At 51.8% G+C, this 15200-nt stretch overlaps 1 protein-coding gene across 1 annotated transcript; it reads left to right on the forward strand.

The window, feature by feature from the left end:
• The first annotated feature begins 198 nt into the window (after positions 1 to 198).
• LOC122384272 (lysosome-associated membrane glycoprotein 1-like) lies at positions 199 to 15129 on the forward strand. Its single transcript, XM_043371494.1, has 5 exons — positions 199 to 709; positions 876 to 1327; positions 1501 to 1729; positions 9149 to 9349; positions 13498 to 15129. The coding sequence occupies exons 1-5, from the start codon at positions 667 to 669 to the stop codon at positions 13644 to 13646; spliced, it is 1074 nt and encodes a 357-aa protein (XP_043227429.1). The 5' UTR covers positions 199 to 666; the 3' UTR covers positions 13647 to 15129.
• Positions 15130 to 15200: the final 71 nt, after the last annotated feature.

Here is a 15200-nt window from a genome sequence, read left to right on the forward strand (position 1 = left end):
ATATCTTTCATATCTTTCAAATATATTATTTGGATAAAAATACTAACATAATGGCTGCAATTTAAATCAGATTTTTATCACAGTTTTTTATTCAAGCAAATTTCTTCACTTATTAAGTCATGTAAAGCAAGATTGAAAGTCATAACAATTTGATAGAATGCAAAAATACATATATTCAAATAATTCATATGCAAAAGCTTACAACTTTTGACACATTATATTTATTTTCCGATTAATATTTGCAACAGCTGTAAGTATTTTTGTGCTTCTAGAAATCAGCTGTTGCCAGCTTCGGGGAGGGCTCGATGCAGTTTTGACACAATGAGCAAGTCAGCGGTGGTGACCAAAAACAAAACAAAGGAAGAACGTCGCCATTCCGCGTTGGATAGCCACCAAATCGCCACGGTCGCTGGTTGGGCGTAAGGGGGATTCGCGTTGGCGTGGTGGTTCATTTTGCATGATACATAATTGTGTTTGACTTGAAACGTCAAATAAATATACAGGTCTTGTGGTAACAGTGCTCAAGACAAGAGAAAGTCACTGCAGTTTCTCATCATCATCGGACTTGGCATTTATCTGCAATTCAAGTTCGCTTGACCCGTCACTCTCGAGATTATTCTCGCTGGAGTTGCATCGGTCTGCTTGTGCGGTTCTACCAAATCGGCCATGAAAAGTATTTCATTGGTGTTCTTTTTCTTGGCTCTTGGTGGTAAGTGTTTCATATTTTATTTATCATTATATTTCTTTTTGCTTTGTCAATGTGACTTGGACTAACGCCCCAATTTTCACTACGTTTTCAGTTTCCTGCTTATGTAACATTTTAATTCAGTGCTGAATGCTGTTTGCAACCCAGTAACAATGCATTCTTTTTACAGCGTCGCCAGTATTGTGCCAGGATGCTGCTGCTGCCGAGGACGGTGCTGCAGGAGTAGCTGTGGCACCCAATCCTGCTCCTCTCCCAGATGAGCCTGCAGCTTCCAGGTCCTCTGATGCTGAACCTGATGTCCCTGCTGTTGAGCCTGAGGCTCCAGCTGAACCCGCGGCTCCAGTAACTGATCCCCCAGCCCCTCCCACCTCTGCCCCTGATACCCCAGCTGATCCCACCGATCCAGTCATGACCACCTCAGCTCCTGATACCACCACCTCTGCTCCTGATACCACCACCACTACTACTACTACCACAACCACTACGACCACAGTGGCTCCCACACCACCCGCCCCTGAGCAGGGCTTGTGGACGGTCCGGGACGATACTGGATCGTCCATCTGCGTGCTGGCTCAGATGGCCACACAGATGAAGGTCCCCTACCTGAGCTCCACCAACAAGGTGGGTGTGGATGGAGGATGGCTGATCATGCATTAACTTGGACCATTTTGTTTGAAAACATTTCAATCTGTTCCTTCTTTTTATCATGCTTTTAAAGTACAATATCCAGCTGTTAATTCAACCATCAAAGCATCTCCAGCCGAGTTCACATCGGCCCTGGCTCTCTCCGGCAGACCCTGACTGCGGTCATCAACGTGCCGGCCAACGCCAGCTCGGAGGGCTCCTGCGCGGGCGGCGAGTACATCCGCGTGTTCTGGCCCGAGGGCGTGGCAAGCGAGAAGGCTAACTTCCTGATGGTGGCGTTTGCGGCCAACCGCACGGCGGGTCGCTACAGCGTGGACACCATCACCGCGCGGCTGCTGATGGACGATGACAACTTCCCCGACCACGCCGAGGACGTCCGTGAGTGAGCTGAAGGGAGGGGAGGGGAGTATCGGCAGAGGAAATGGGGGGGGGGGTGCAGTGAGTGGATGAATTTCTGAGCGAGTCCCACAGTGTATGCTCTTTGAGATTCAAGCTATCATCATGAGCGATTCCAGCATTGATTGGTTTTGATATGCATGTGTTTGATGGGAAAGGTGTAAATTATAAGCATGGTACGAGCTATAAGCTGGGAATTCTTTGAAGTACCTTTTGAAGTCTTCAAAGGGTACTTCAAAGAACTCCTAGCAAATTGAAGTACTTTTGTCATTCGCGGTATGCATTGCAAAAACTGAGATTCGAACCATCTTTATTTTAGGCCGCTTAACTCATCGGAAATAGGACGGCTGTAACTGTCGAACGATCTCAGTTCTGCGGCGATTCACAACGGCGCCCGCCGAAATTCCCGTAATTTGGAGCGGACTTTGTGCCATTATCCGGCCGTAGCCACTGCATACTGTGTACCCTCGCGGCTCGTGAGCAATTGACTGGAATGGCCGCATCCGGTGCCGCGACCCCCTCGCGCCTACACGGTCTACGGTCAGATGGGCAGCGCGGTCTGAGAATAGCCGCACCACGCTCTGTACTCGGGGAGCCGAGCTACCGTGTAACTGATTGGGTTTGCGAAGGGCGGGGCGGAAACGGGACGTTTTGGAGTACAGTGGCGTGGAGGTGTGCGTATTCAGCCAGCGCTTTTATCGGGCGTTTTGTGTGACACTTTTTGTGTTGAGAGTGGGAAGCCGCAATGGTGGCCGCTCGGATATTTGGGGCCCGACACTGCTCTGTGAAGCCCCGGCACAGTCAGTGGGGTGCGGACTGCGTAAACTGCGCAGCGACAGCGGACGCGAGGCTGCCTTTCTGGTATAGCTAACAGCGGCGGGCGTAGAGTCATTGGTACTGTCACACCATCGTGTTAACGGCTGCTTTTGGTTTGGCACTTTCATCTATTTTATTTTCCGTCTTCGGACGAGTTTTATCCTTTTCGTATTTTCGACGCGCGTCTCCGGATGCGGTCAAACGGGTTATACTCGTAATTCGTAATTCTGCTCCATGTGATGATTTAGCATTCAGCTAAACTGGCATTGGACCATTGCGAGCAGCAGCGGAACCCCGCGTCGGTCCGCCATTCAGACCAGTAGGAGGAGCTGCAAACTCATCCCAACCGTTCCTCAGAGATCGGCCCGCTGACGACGCCGCTGAAGTTGTGACGTCACAGGGGGTATGTGACGTCGGCCTCGGTCGTGCCGGAGTCTGTTTACAGGGCTTATCGCGTCCGTACGCCCCTTTTCGTCATTCCTCTACTCATACCGAGCGGCCTGCGAGCTGAGCTGTCTGTGTCAGACGGGGTGGAGCTTAACCATATTAATTAGATGCCGGGAGGGATGAAGCTGATGATGCTTCAGAGAATGGTTGTGCTTCTGGGAGAATGCCGAGGGTCTTGGTAATGGTTTGTCGAGCGGTGGCCCCTCGTGGACGATGAGTCATGTTGGATGTGTGGTATTCGGTTGCAGTATAGATGAGCTCCGAGAAGTTCTTTGTTTCTCTCGTAGTTGGCTGCGCTTGACCTTGTCTGTATTTTGCGCAAGGAATGGTAGCCGCTGCATTGGCCATCAAGGTTGGTGATTATCGTGGTTTTGGTTTGGTTGTAGTTGTATTTGTGTTCCGGATGGTTCCGCATTTGCATTTAACAAACTGCGCATCGTCAGCAGTATGTTCGTTGATCGAAGGCCGTGAACAGACCATCCGCCATGTCATGTATCTATAAGTTCACTGTTCAAGCGGTCGAGCGCTCCTGTTTGTTGCTGGAATGTTCCATGAGTAGCCATTTTCCACACGGCGCCAATAATGGCCCCGCTCTCTGACAGAGCTACGACCCCATATATCCGCGGTATCGCCTCTCGACCGGTCCCACTTGTCCCCAGTGCTCTCCAGCTGCTGCCCCCCCCCCCTCCCCCCGAGGGCCGGGGGCGGCTGGTGTTCACGTGACCGGCCCGCCGCTCGTCCAGTCAGCTGTGTGGCTGCGGGCGGGGGCGGCTTCCTGTCGGGGCCACAGGCGCTGAGGTCACGTGACTGTCACGGGACCGGTGCGAATGCGTCACGCTGTATTCAGCTGCCGCGACAGTAACGTCACCCATGCGCCGTGACTGGCAGGGTGGCGGTGACAGCCTTGCACACACGCTGCTGGAACATAAGCCTGCGCGGGTCTCGTTGCCTCATAACAAGCTGGTGAGGCGCGCTGTGGTATTTCGTGGCATCCCATCATTCGGTGATGTATGACGTCATTTCACTGTCGACGGCCAGTGATGTGACGTCATACCGGTCTGTGCCCATAGCGCATGTGGCATCACCTCACAACTGGATGGGTGATAATACGGCTTCAGCGCCGTAAAAGAGACTCCTTGCCTTGGTGTAGAGGGGTTTTACCATCGGTTGTCTGCCTGTTTCCTGGGATAGTATTGTTATTGATTTTGGAATCGGTAAGCCCCGATCTGGGACTATCGAAAAAGCGACTGGTGCGCTCTCAGGTTTATGACGTTGACTTCCGAAGCGTATAATACAATGCTCCCTTATTTGGGTAAGCCGAGACGGACTGATGCCATGGAATCAAATATCGGACCAGCTCGCTTCCATGGCTAGAAAGGAACTGAGTGTTTGTGTACGCAGCGCGCTGCAATCTTTCCGGTTGAGTATGTAATTGAAACTGGTTTCTTGCGGAAGGATTTATTTTTCTACTGAATGGAGCCCGTCTGGGTTAGCAGAAGTAGCCGGCATGACAGTTGAGTGGTGTTGCATTGTTGCAACTCTCCGTAACTGTCTGCTAGCACCGCTGAGGTGTATGCTCTGCACTCCGAACGCTCTCAGTCTACACTCACCCACTCGGCTCCACTCGACATTTCGTGTCACAGCGGACTAGCTTCTCCCCGTCCGTGAAGTGTCCAGCCCACGGCTCCCTTCCGCGCCGTGGCAGGCAGCCCACATGACCGGCGCTCGCGGCCTCTCGGTGCGCCTGGCGATGACCTTGACAAGCCACGGTGACCTCGGGTGGGGAGGTTGGTGACCTGCGAGTGAGTCCCGATCACGCACTCCCCAAACCAGCAGCGATTTAGTCCTGGATTTGGCCGAAGAGAACCACTGACCACTGACCAGCCCGGGGGACGGATTGAATAGTCCGGATTTGTAACAAGATCCACCCGCGTGCGGTCAGCCGCGTCATCAAGCATGCGTAGCCGCCCGCTCGCGCGTCCAGCTGGGCCGCTTCCATTGTATAGTTATGACGTGTTCCTCTGAGCACGTGATCTGACCTCAGGGCGTACCGCGCTGGGGTGGGCGCGTGATTGCCCATCGGGACGTGTTGACGGCTCGGTTCGGCGTGTGACGTGTGCCGTCGGGACGGGGGCGGCTGGTGACAGCGGAGGGTAGGGAGGGGAAGGTGATTGACAGCTGATAGGGCACGCGGACGATGGACGGTGCTGTTTAGAGGCATAACACTCCGAAGGTGTTTGATAAGGGCGTGGCTAGATTACGGCATGACCTTTGGGTGGTAAATATTTGCCAGGCTCCAAACAGCGTGCTACCGAGTTTAGAGGTTGTTGAGCAGCTTTGTTCGTCACACAGAAGAGACATGGTAGGTAAAGGTACAATAGGTTTAATTTAAACGTACAACTTTATGACAGATATTTATGGCTGTGGTGCTTTTTCAAGGTATTGCTCGTGGTCCTTCTTACTCATTTGTCTTGTAATCCTAGCACGTCACATCTTTAAAGATACTTACACCCAACCTCTGTGCATTGTCCTGCACGGGACTTCCCTCTCCGGCCCCCTCTTCCCGAACTGTTCCCTCATCCTTCCCCTCTGCACGCCCGTCGCCTCTCTCCCTGGTCCCTCCCCTGCACGGCGCGCTCCTTCCTTTTCGATCCCTCTGCAGGACAGGCCCGCCGCGCTGGTCCGTCTCCAGCCGGCCCGCTCGGCCGTGCTGTTTATCGGCCCGTCTGCGGTCGCCGTTTCCTCTCCTGGGTACTAACCTCGACGGCTGTCTGTCTCTGACACATCTGGGCTGAATCCACGGCTAGTGTAGCTTTCGGTGAGCTATGGCCGGCAGTGCAAAAAGTATTGGAAACCAGGACATGGTCCCCTGCGTCACAGGGTGTTTAGACAAGGATAAGTGTAAAAAGTACTTAATTTCTTTTGTGTTTTTCGGTGTGTGACAGCGCGGCTATGGGAATTGTACCTCATTGGACGTGTATCGTCCAATGGGACCGGTGTATGAGAAGCGACCACTACATTTAAAGCTCTAATGAAGAATAGTGGCCAGTGCTGTGGTTGTCTTTCGCAGTCTTGGAATGGCTTTTGCTGACATAAGAGAGGAAAGCTAACCCCTAACATTTTATCGCGATTGATTGAAAGAAGCATTGCCGTCTACTGAGATTGAGTTTGTCGGCAGCTTCATGTGTATGCCGGGACACAGCTTGTGACTGTTGCCAGTAATTAGCTAGCAGCTCGGACGGACAGACAGTCACTTCACGACCTGTGGTCTGAAGTCGGCATGTGTTATCGGTCGCCTGCTGTCACCCACTCTCCAAACAACTCAACGAGTTGAGGTATCGATACTCTACGGGACTGACGGAGGCTTCAGACTTCAGACACACAGTCCTAGCCATATCTTTTGTTTTTCGTTCGTTTTTACTCTCAGATAGCTAACCCGTTTGTTAGCTTCAAATGTTTGACACTTTGGTTTGACATCTCAACCATGTGGTAACTCAAGACTGGCTTTAAGTTTAGAACACCCCGTTGCGTAAAAGAACTTGCTGTGTGTGTGCCTTCTGGTCACTGTGAAATATCACATCCTTGGGTATTTGTCTGTGAGCCCCCTCACAAACACGCACTTCTCGACCCCAAACATTTGTTTTGTCAGTCCCACGGGGCGTCACAGGCTTCTCAGGGGCACGTGCCCAGTTCGTGCTCTAGAACTGGCGGGGTTTTGTGCCTCAGAATGGCGCCAACGCCGAAAAGGGACACCTTATTATCTCACGCTGCACTCCGCGAGATGCAATTTCATCAACTGACGTTCTGTCCTGAATTTGAATAATTGATTGGTTGGCAAAAGTAAGCCGGGATTGCGATTCGTTATTTTCACAAGTCCTGTTATCAGGATACTGCTGAGGTGAAAAATATTGCTAAACAGTACAGGGAGCAGTACGCGCCTCGCTGATGCAGTCCTGCGTGCCAACGGCTGATGTGTTATAATAACCGCCTACTATGAACGTCAAACCCCTTGAGACCCCACTTTTTTGCGATAATTTTTAAATGCGTCAACTTTCGTTGACAATATTCTGGCAATGTATGTTTCAGAACCTGCCGAAACTTTTATTACTAAGGTATTTTGACGCCAAACGATTGTGGAAGGTACTTCTCATTCACTCGTAATGCTAAGGTCAATTCAGGCCCGGGCAGAGGCTTGCGCTCGGCCACACTCGAGCCCCGCCACCAGCGCCATCTGCTCTAAATGCCATCTACCAGCGCCCGCTACCGCTACCAGCTACCACCCACCATCAAGCCTGAATGGAGCGAGAGACGCGAGTGACCGGTCGCCGGGCAAGGAGCGCCGGAGGGGTAGGGCGGAGCTTAGCGCTGACGTCATTGCGTGGCTCCGCCCCATGAGCGCGTAGCCTCTACCCAAACAGCAGATTCGTTCCGTGAAATTTAACATTACGAGTGAATGAGAAGTACATTTCATAATCGTTTGGCGTCAAAATACCTTAGTAATAAAAGTTTCGGCAGGTTCTAAAACACACATTGCCAGAATATTGTCAACGAGAGTTGACGCATTTAAAAATTATCGCAAAAAAGTGGGGTCTCAAGGGGTTTGACGTCCATAGTAGAACTGCCGAGTGCCGGTAGGTACTGCGCTGACCTCCAGGGCTGGCCACCAGTACAGGATGGCTGGTATCACTCCTGAGATGGGCTGTCAGAGGCTGATGAAGGGGAGATGGATGGGGTAGGTGCTGTCTTTAACGGTACCGGTTGGTTGGACCAACTGTGAGGGCCGATGGTCGTTCGACTGACATGGTGATATAGGTTATAGCTGCATTAGTCGATGAGACTATGTGGTATGGCTGCCCTAAACTCCTGGTGGTTGCTACGTAATGTGTCTGTGCACTGTGGAGGTTACCGGAAGTTTGCAATCTGGGCGTTGGTTGAAAGGAAAATTTTGCTCCATATTACGAATGATTTGTGCTTACCATCAGCTTGCCGTTGATGGATCGTCAAGTTCTTATTACGTTTCATTGCGATTGAAAGTGGAAAACTGCTGGACTTAGTGTCGAAATTCTTGACCTAGAGAAGAGACCGTTCCTGGTTGAACGTAGAACGAACGTCCTGAAGCGCCACGGGCCCTGCTGGCTCAGACAGATCACTGGACAGACATTTTGACACTGGCCTTGATTACGCCAGGGCTCCGTCGTTTTGTGATGTTATCTTCATTAACAAATACACTAGACGTGGTGTGGTCGCCCCTGCTCTCTGGTCTTATAAACAAATCAGTTTAAACATGTCATTGAGTAGACGAAAGCATGCCGCACTGCATTAATAAATACAATGCTGACTGTCTGATTAATAAGATTTTACTATTATTTTCTCTGATTATTCTTCTGTACTGTAATGCTAGAAATGATCATGGTGTATTTAAAGTCTACCCATTACTGGAAAAATAACTGATATGTACATATGTACGATGTGCAACTGAGACATCACATGTGAGACCTCAGCTGAGCAATGAATTGAAGATTGACAACGTTTCTGAATACCCACCATTAAATTCTGTCATATATCGTGTCTGCCCTTGTGATGTGACCGGGTCGCTCCTGGAGGACCGGCGACCTCTGCAGTGACCTCGGAGGCTGCCTCAGGTCACCGGCAGACGGCTCTTGTGACGGTTCTTGTCGTTGGGCCGGATGGCGGTACCGGGTCGTAGCGACTGTCCCGGTACTTTTTGTCCGTGCGTTTGGCTCACTTGCGGCGCAGACTCGTGGGCAAAAACAGCATAGCAGGGACGAGCAAGCGACGGGGTGTGCCGGGCAGGGGCTTCAACTAGAGGCGGCGGGAGGGTGGAATTTTGGGTTTGATGAAAACCGATCATTTTAGCTGCTTACAAATGGGGCTTGTTCGAAAATTCCGCTTCGTATTTTGAGGAAATAAATGACAGCTCTTTTGGCGTCGTTCGCTAGAATACGTAGATATGGTGAGGAGTTATGGATAATGTAACTGGCCGACTCCCAATTTACGTAACTAAACAGACGCTCGTCATCCCCTATCACAGTTGGGGACTTAGTTTCTTGCAAACAGATGTGCAGATGTGGGAACTGTCGACCCGCCTGACCCCGGCCCTCTGGTCTCCGTCGGCAGCCGCGCTGCACCTGCGTGTCAACTTCTCCGAGCCCATCTCGCTGTCCAATAAGACCAGCTACCGGTGCATGAGCAAGCAGCCGTTCCAGCTGCTGGTTGATGACGGCAGCTCGGGCGAGGACGGCAGCGCGGGCGAGCTGCTGATGCTGGAGACCCAGCTGGAGGCCTACCGCACCGCCAACACCACCAAGTTCTCCACACGTGAGTGGCGGAGCTGCCGGGACGGCCGGGGGGAGGGGGTGTCTGATTGAAATGTGCTGATGGGGCGCTGGGGATTAAACCTCGGGGAAGTGGACGGTTGAAACTTTGCCAACTGGAAGTTTGCGTGAGCTGTGAAGTCGAATGGAGGTTTCTGTGAACGGTGAGATCAAATGACGTTTATGTGAACGTGTTTGTAAGGTTTTATGTGTGTGTTAAGTTTGTGTTTGTGAGGATTTTGTTTGTGTGAGGTGTGTGTTTTTGTGAGGTGTGTTTGTGTGACTTGTTTGTTTGTATTTGTGTGAGGTTTGTGTTAGGTCTTTTTATTTGGGAGTTTTGTATGAGGTCAAAAGTCAGTTGTTTTTTCGAGCATATGCGGTTGAAGTCGTCGCATACATATTCCCCCTGATAAGATATCGTTGCGGAAAACGACATTTTGATCGCTCAAGGTCGTCAATGCAGTATCTTTTTGAAGTATAGGAATCAAATATTTTGAGCCAATGGCAGTGGCAGGCTTTTTGCTTACACCGAAAATTTTACCATGTAATACCATCTGTCCTACCCTTCACTGTGTTAGCTGGACGTACTTTAGAGGGATTAGAAATGGAATGATTTTACAACTGGTATTCAGCTTTCTAACATCCATTGGTTGATTTGTTATCTTGTAATATAAATTGAATTATCGCAAGAACACGTCTGGATAAGGCTACACAGATGCCGATCTGGGCCGATCCCTCGGAGACCTTATCGATCTTTATCATTGTTTCCAGACGTTTCAGTCCCGTATGGTTTATTTCACAAATCCTCTTATTTCACGACGGCTTCAAATATCGTACCCGTCTGTTGAAATAAAGCATCAGAAGCACAGAGCCGGCTCATCTGGCTCCCCTGCCACGCGCCGCTCCGGGCCGTGAGGGGTGGTTAGCTGCAGTTGCCGGCGTGGGTCCCCCCCCCCTCCCTCTTCCCCGCGCCCCACACGGCCTGGCACTCTGCCAGCACCGCTGTAACTGGCACCATCAGGCCAATGGCGGCATGTGCATTGTGCGGTGCCGGTGAGTGGAGGTTACTGGCCCGATGTTAGCCTTGATCACATATATGACGGAATCGAGATGTGTTTGGTTTTATTAGATTCACTTTTCAAACATAGTTTGATAAAGCATAAATTACAGAATCTACATTCTACAGTCGGCCTTCTAAACCCTATTTCATAAAGCCGGATCGATGCGATGTTTTTTTTACGCCATGATAAACGAGATATGGTATCACTTTGAACGGAAGTTATTCTCGTTTATTAATTTTCCAGTCGTGTCTATGCACTGGGACCCAACAGCTGTTGTAATCGCCCGTACATACGGTGTATATCGACCCGACTGCGGCGCGGCCCGGCCGGTTCTGTCGGCGACGAGCGGCAGCGGGGCCGGCCCGCTCACCGCCCGCCGTTGCGACACGGCTCCCGGTGGCCCAATGGTGTTTCTCCGGCCTGTGAGCCGCGAGAGGAGCTCACCGGGCCGGGAGAGGCGCTCAGGCCGGGCCGGGCTGGCGTCGCTGCGGACGCTGTGGCCCCGAGGCTGATTGAAGTGGTCGTCCGCGGTGACTCAGAATGTTGGAGTGGTGCTGGCGCAGTATTCTGTTGCTGCGTACAAATGCCGACTGCTGCGGACTGGCTACGGCACTGCAATCTTTCAGCATCTCGATTTTGTCATTTTTATACGCCTTCAGTCGAAATTTTAGCAGTATTTCCAGGGGTCTGAACGGTCGCGTGCCTAATCTATTGAAATCACCAGTCATCACTGTTTCCTGAAATGCGAACTGTCTGTGTATATGAGTGTGCCAGCGCTGCCTTGCACCAAACGCGTCATACCAGATGGGCCAGATCGAGCCTGGGGTCGGTTCGGACTGCAGCCGCCACGCGCCGCTCGGCGATTCAGAATGTTTATAGTATGGAACTGGTCACTGGTCAACCCAGGGACGCTCACTCCTGGGTCACGTGGTTGGGCAGACGGATGATCGCTCCCTTCCTCCCTGACTCCCTCCCTCCCTCCCTGACTCCCTCCCTCCCCTAGCCACTCCCCACTCCTGGTGAGTCCGTGACAGCCACACAGCTCGATGGACAGCTGTGTTGGGTATGGTAGCGGTAGCTATCGACCATTCTCAGACCACACTGGGCCATGGAGGTCGGTCTTGAACCGGTCCTGTGTGGCCGGGTGGTGTGGCAGGGCTCCCAGCTGATCCCTCTCCCCACTGGGGACCGGGGGTTGTTGGGGGAGGCTGGCGAGGGAGAGCGGTCCCGCTGCACCGGCACGGCTGCTGAGACTTGTGAAAGGTCGAGACAGTGACTGCAACAGTGGTTTACCGTGTGGTTAGGCTGGGGAATGCGGGGTTGAGAGCCTGGGCGCGCATCGCTGGCATATTGAAGCTTTGATAGAAACGACGACTGTTCACTTGTGCGAAAGAGACATGAATATGCGAAGCCTTATTGTTATTCCTACTGCATTCAAGGACTGAGTGCGGACAAATTTTATTCGGCTGTATTTCCTCTGTACCACATAACTACCGGCGCCACCATTCTATCGCAGCGTTCCCAGCCGCGAACCACGCCGCTTGTATTGACGGTCCGACCGTGACCTTGACCTTTCCCGGCGCCGGTGGCCCTGATTGCCCGCCTCTGGGGGGTTTGCAGGGAAGCCCGGCCACCCCGCACCCCACCAAAGCAGTCTGCGAAGGCTAATGCTGTCCGTGACGGGATTCTATTGGCCAGGTGTTAGTCAGAACGGCCTCAACGCCACCGCTCCGCCAGCTGCTTAGGCGTGATTGTGCATACGGTTGCGGCTTGTTTGAGTGAATGCGGCTTGTTTGAGTGAACCGTACCGTACTGCCACTCCAGTTTTGTGATAGTCAGCAGCAAATGAGAGGTGCTCAGGCTAGAGTTTTGACCCGGCAGGCCGCCCACAGCGCACAGAGGCCCGCATAACGCACGGTGAAAGTCGCCCCGCTCTGCCCTTGTTCTTCCCCCGCAGGTCTTCCGCCGGCAGTAAATAGGTCGCCACAGCGAACGTGTTTTGTTCAGAGCTGTAGCGCCGGACCGCCTCACTTGCTGATCAGTTGAGTCATTGAGCCATTGGTAGATGGTCCAATGACAAACCTGACGAGTCTCTAGTCTCCTGACACGGATTAATAATGGAAAGTACATACATCCAAGGACTGCCTCATCTGGGAATCGGCGTCTAGGTTTAGTGGCCACAATTGGAGACAGCCACCCAGAAATACTCGTTTTATAACCATATCCAGCATATGCAATGTCTGACTTGATCACCAGTACGTCTCATAAGTTATGGATAGCGCTGCTGAAGTAAGATTTGTGGCATTGCCACACCAAGCCCACTAGTGGGTGTTGGTGACCCTGCTCATTATTTCCTCCGTGTCGCCCCGTTATTCACACGTTTAGCACTATTGCCCCGATATGGTGGTAGGGCTAAGGGCGGTGTCCGTGCTGCGACTGACTCAGCAGCGGCTCGACGAAGTTCGTTGAAACTGAAATCGATGGGACCTAACACGACTCCGCAGTCCGCCGGCGTTATGTTTAAAGTTCACGAAACTCGCCAGGTCATATTAGATGTCCCGCGTGGCGTGGGGATTTCTTATAACAGCATTGTGCCTCTTCTACGGCTCGGCGCGTTATGCAGCTTTTTCACGTTCCACGTGTCTCAACTTTTTAACGAAATTGGGATGTTCTCGTGAATCGCTATTTAGCTTACTTCGGGATGTTTGCCCGACGAAACTGGATGTGTTTCCTCTACAGACGCAGATACGGAAATGCCGCGTATGTCTTTGACCCTGTTCACAGTCCATCCTTGCCCAATGCTCTGTAACCGCTCTTTCCGGAGGTCACGTGTCGTGTCTTTTTGTGTGTCGTTTCTGGTTGCAGTATCTGTGTTATGTTTGGAGACCACCTTTATCACATCTCGTGTCTTGTTGGACCGCTGTCACGTCGATGATGTTTGCCATTTCGCCATAGTCACGTGTGGCGAGCTACATTTTGACTGCACCTCCTTCCCGTTCATCTCGTTGTATGCGTGACCCCCTTACACGCCCCACCCCCTCCCTCCCCCACACACACACCGCGCTGACACGCCTCCCCGTCCGTCCGGCAGCACTGGTGTGCTCTGCCGACCACCGGGCCACCTCTGACGTCGTGCCCATCGCCGTCGGCGTGGCTCTGGCCTCGCTCGTGGTCATCATTCTGATCGCCTACATCGTGGGACGCCGGCGCGCCCGCCAGAGGGGATACCAGAGCGTCTAAAGAGCACCAGAAGACGGACTCGTGGACGACGCGCCGCCTGTCCCATCACCTCCAGGTGTGAAGTCTATCTGGAGGGCTAAAACGACCATGTCCTGTTGCGACCATCAGTGCGATCAGATTACTCCATGGTGACTTGTGCTATGTCAAGACATCGGTGGGTCTAGGCCTTCTTCAGCACACCTCTTCAATCGGTTTGGTCTCCATCTGGTGGTGACACTACAGACGCGTCTGGGATCGTCTTGATGCGACTGTGGTGGTGCATGTGTCAGTGGTGGGAGGGGCGGATGCCGTCGCGTGGTTCATGCGGTGTGCTGTCGGTTGGAACATTTGAAACATTGTGAGTAGGAGCGCCGCGTCGCCGCTCTGGGGTGGGTGGGTATCTGAAAGGAGTGGGAGGGATGTCATGATCAGCAGAAGATGTGAGGAGCAGTTGAGAGGGCGGCAGTGCGCGGTTGCGTTGTGGCGAATGGTTGTCAATGCGTGTGTGAATCGAGGTTTTCTGGCTGAGATCTAGATGGTCGCTGATCAGCATGTCATCCATGTGCAGGTCTCATGCCGTCTCGCGTGTCGGAAGTAAGTGTGGCTATTTTCTAATGGGGTCCTCTAACTTCTCCCCGTCTTAAAGTATTCGATTAGTTTCCGGCTTGAGAGTGTCTTATGAATATCATTATTCTGTCGGCGACGGCGGAGTGGCAGTGCTGAACGTCCTGCGCATGCGCCGACAGCAGAGAGTGCTTTCAGCGGTTAGCGCGCCTGTCTGTCACGTTGCGTCAGCGTTTGTGTATCCAGGGGTCGGGAGGGACGCGTGCTTAGCAACCGGTCAATACAGAGACTTCTCGGGACGGTAGAGGATGGTAGAAATGGTAGATACCCGGTAGATTGTGAGCCGTCAGCAGAAGGCCACAGAATGGCGGTCATACAGTGAGGTATCCCCGATTGGTGGGGTAGTTTCGAGAAGTTCCGTTTTGTTGTCTGTAGAGCGTGCCCATGTCGGTGTTAGGTATTATTCGGAGATTTTCCAGGCGTCCCGTGGCAATTTTCTCATTAAGAACGCCATTGTAATGTATACCTTGTGCTAGGACTTGGCGCACTAGCCCATCCCATGGTATATATGTAGACGATGACATTTATGATCAACAGTGAGTAACAACAGCACATGTATAAACAAACATACTTATAATAGACGTTTTCTGCTGGTTGAAATTCTAAATTCTGAACAAGCTGGAACTATTCAAATACATGAGTTGTTGTTACTCATTGTCCCATTTACCTGCGCGGCATATATTTCAGCGTATCGTAGACGAGGAATACCTTGATATAAGCGTTTGCCTTTTGAATTTCTCACGTTCGTTCTGTTCCTTTGGATATTCTTCTATTGCACGGCGATACTGATACATGTACTGGGGCTGAGGGCTCGTCCGCATACCTGTAACCTAGATAAGTGCAAGTCGTGCAAGGATTATAAATAAACAGATACCGTCAAGATTGTTGGTTGATCAGTGGCCTGCTATCGCAACATGGTTCAATAATAACCAACATGTCTATCGTCTACAT

Source organism: Amphibalanus amphitrite, unplaced genomic scaffold (assembly GCF_019059575.1).
Source record: "Amphibalanus amphitrite isolate SeventyFive unplaced genomic scaffold, NRLGWU_Aamphi_draft 000185F_arrow, whole genome shotgun sequence".
Lineage (NCBI taxonomy): Eukaryota > Metazoa > Arthropoda > Thecostraca > Balanomorpha > Balanidae > Amphibalanus > Amphibalanus amphitrite.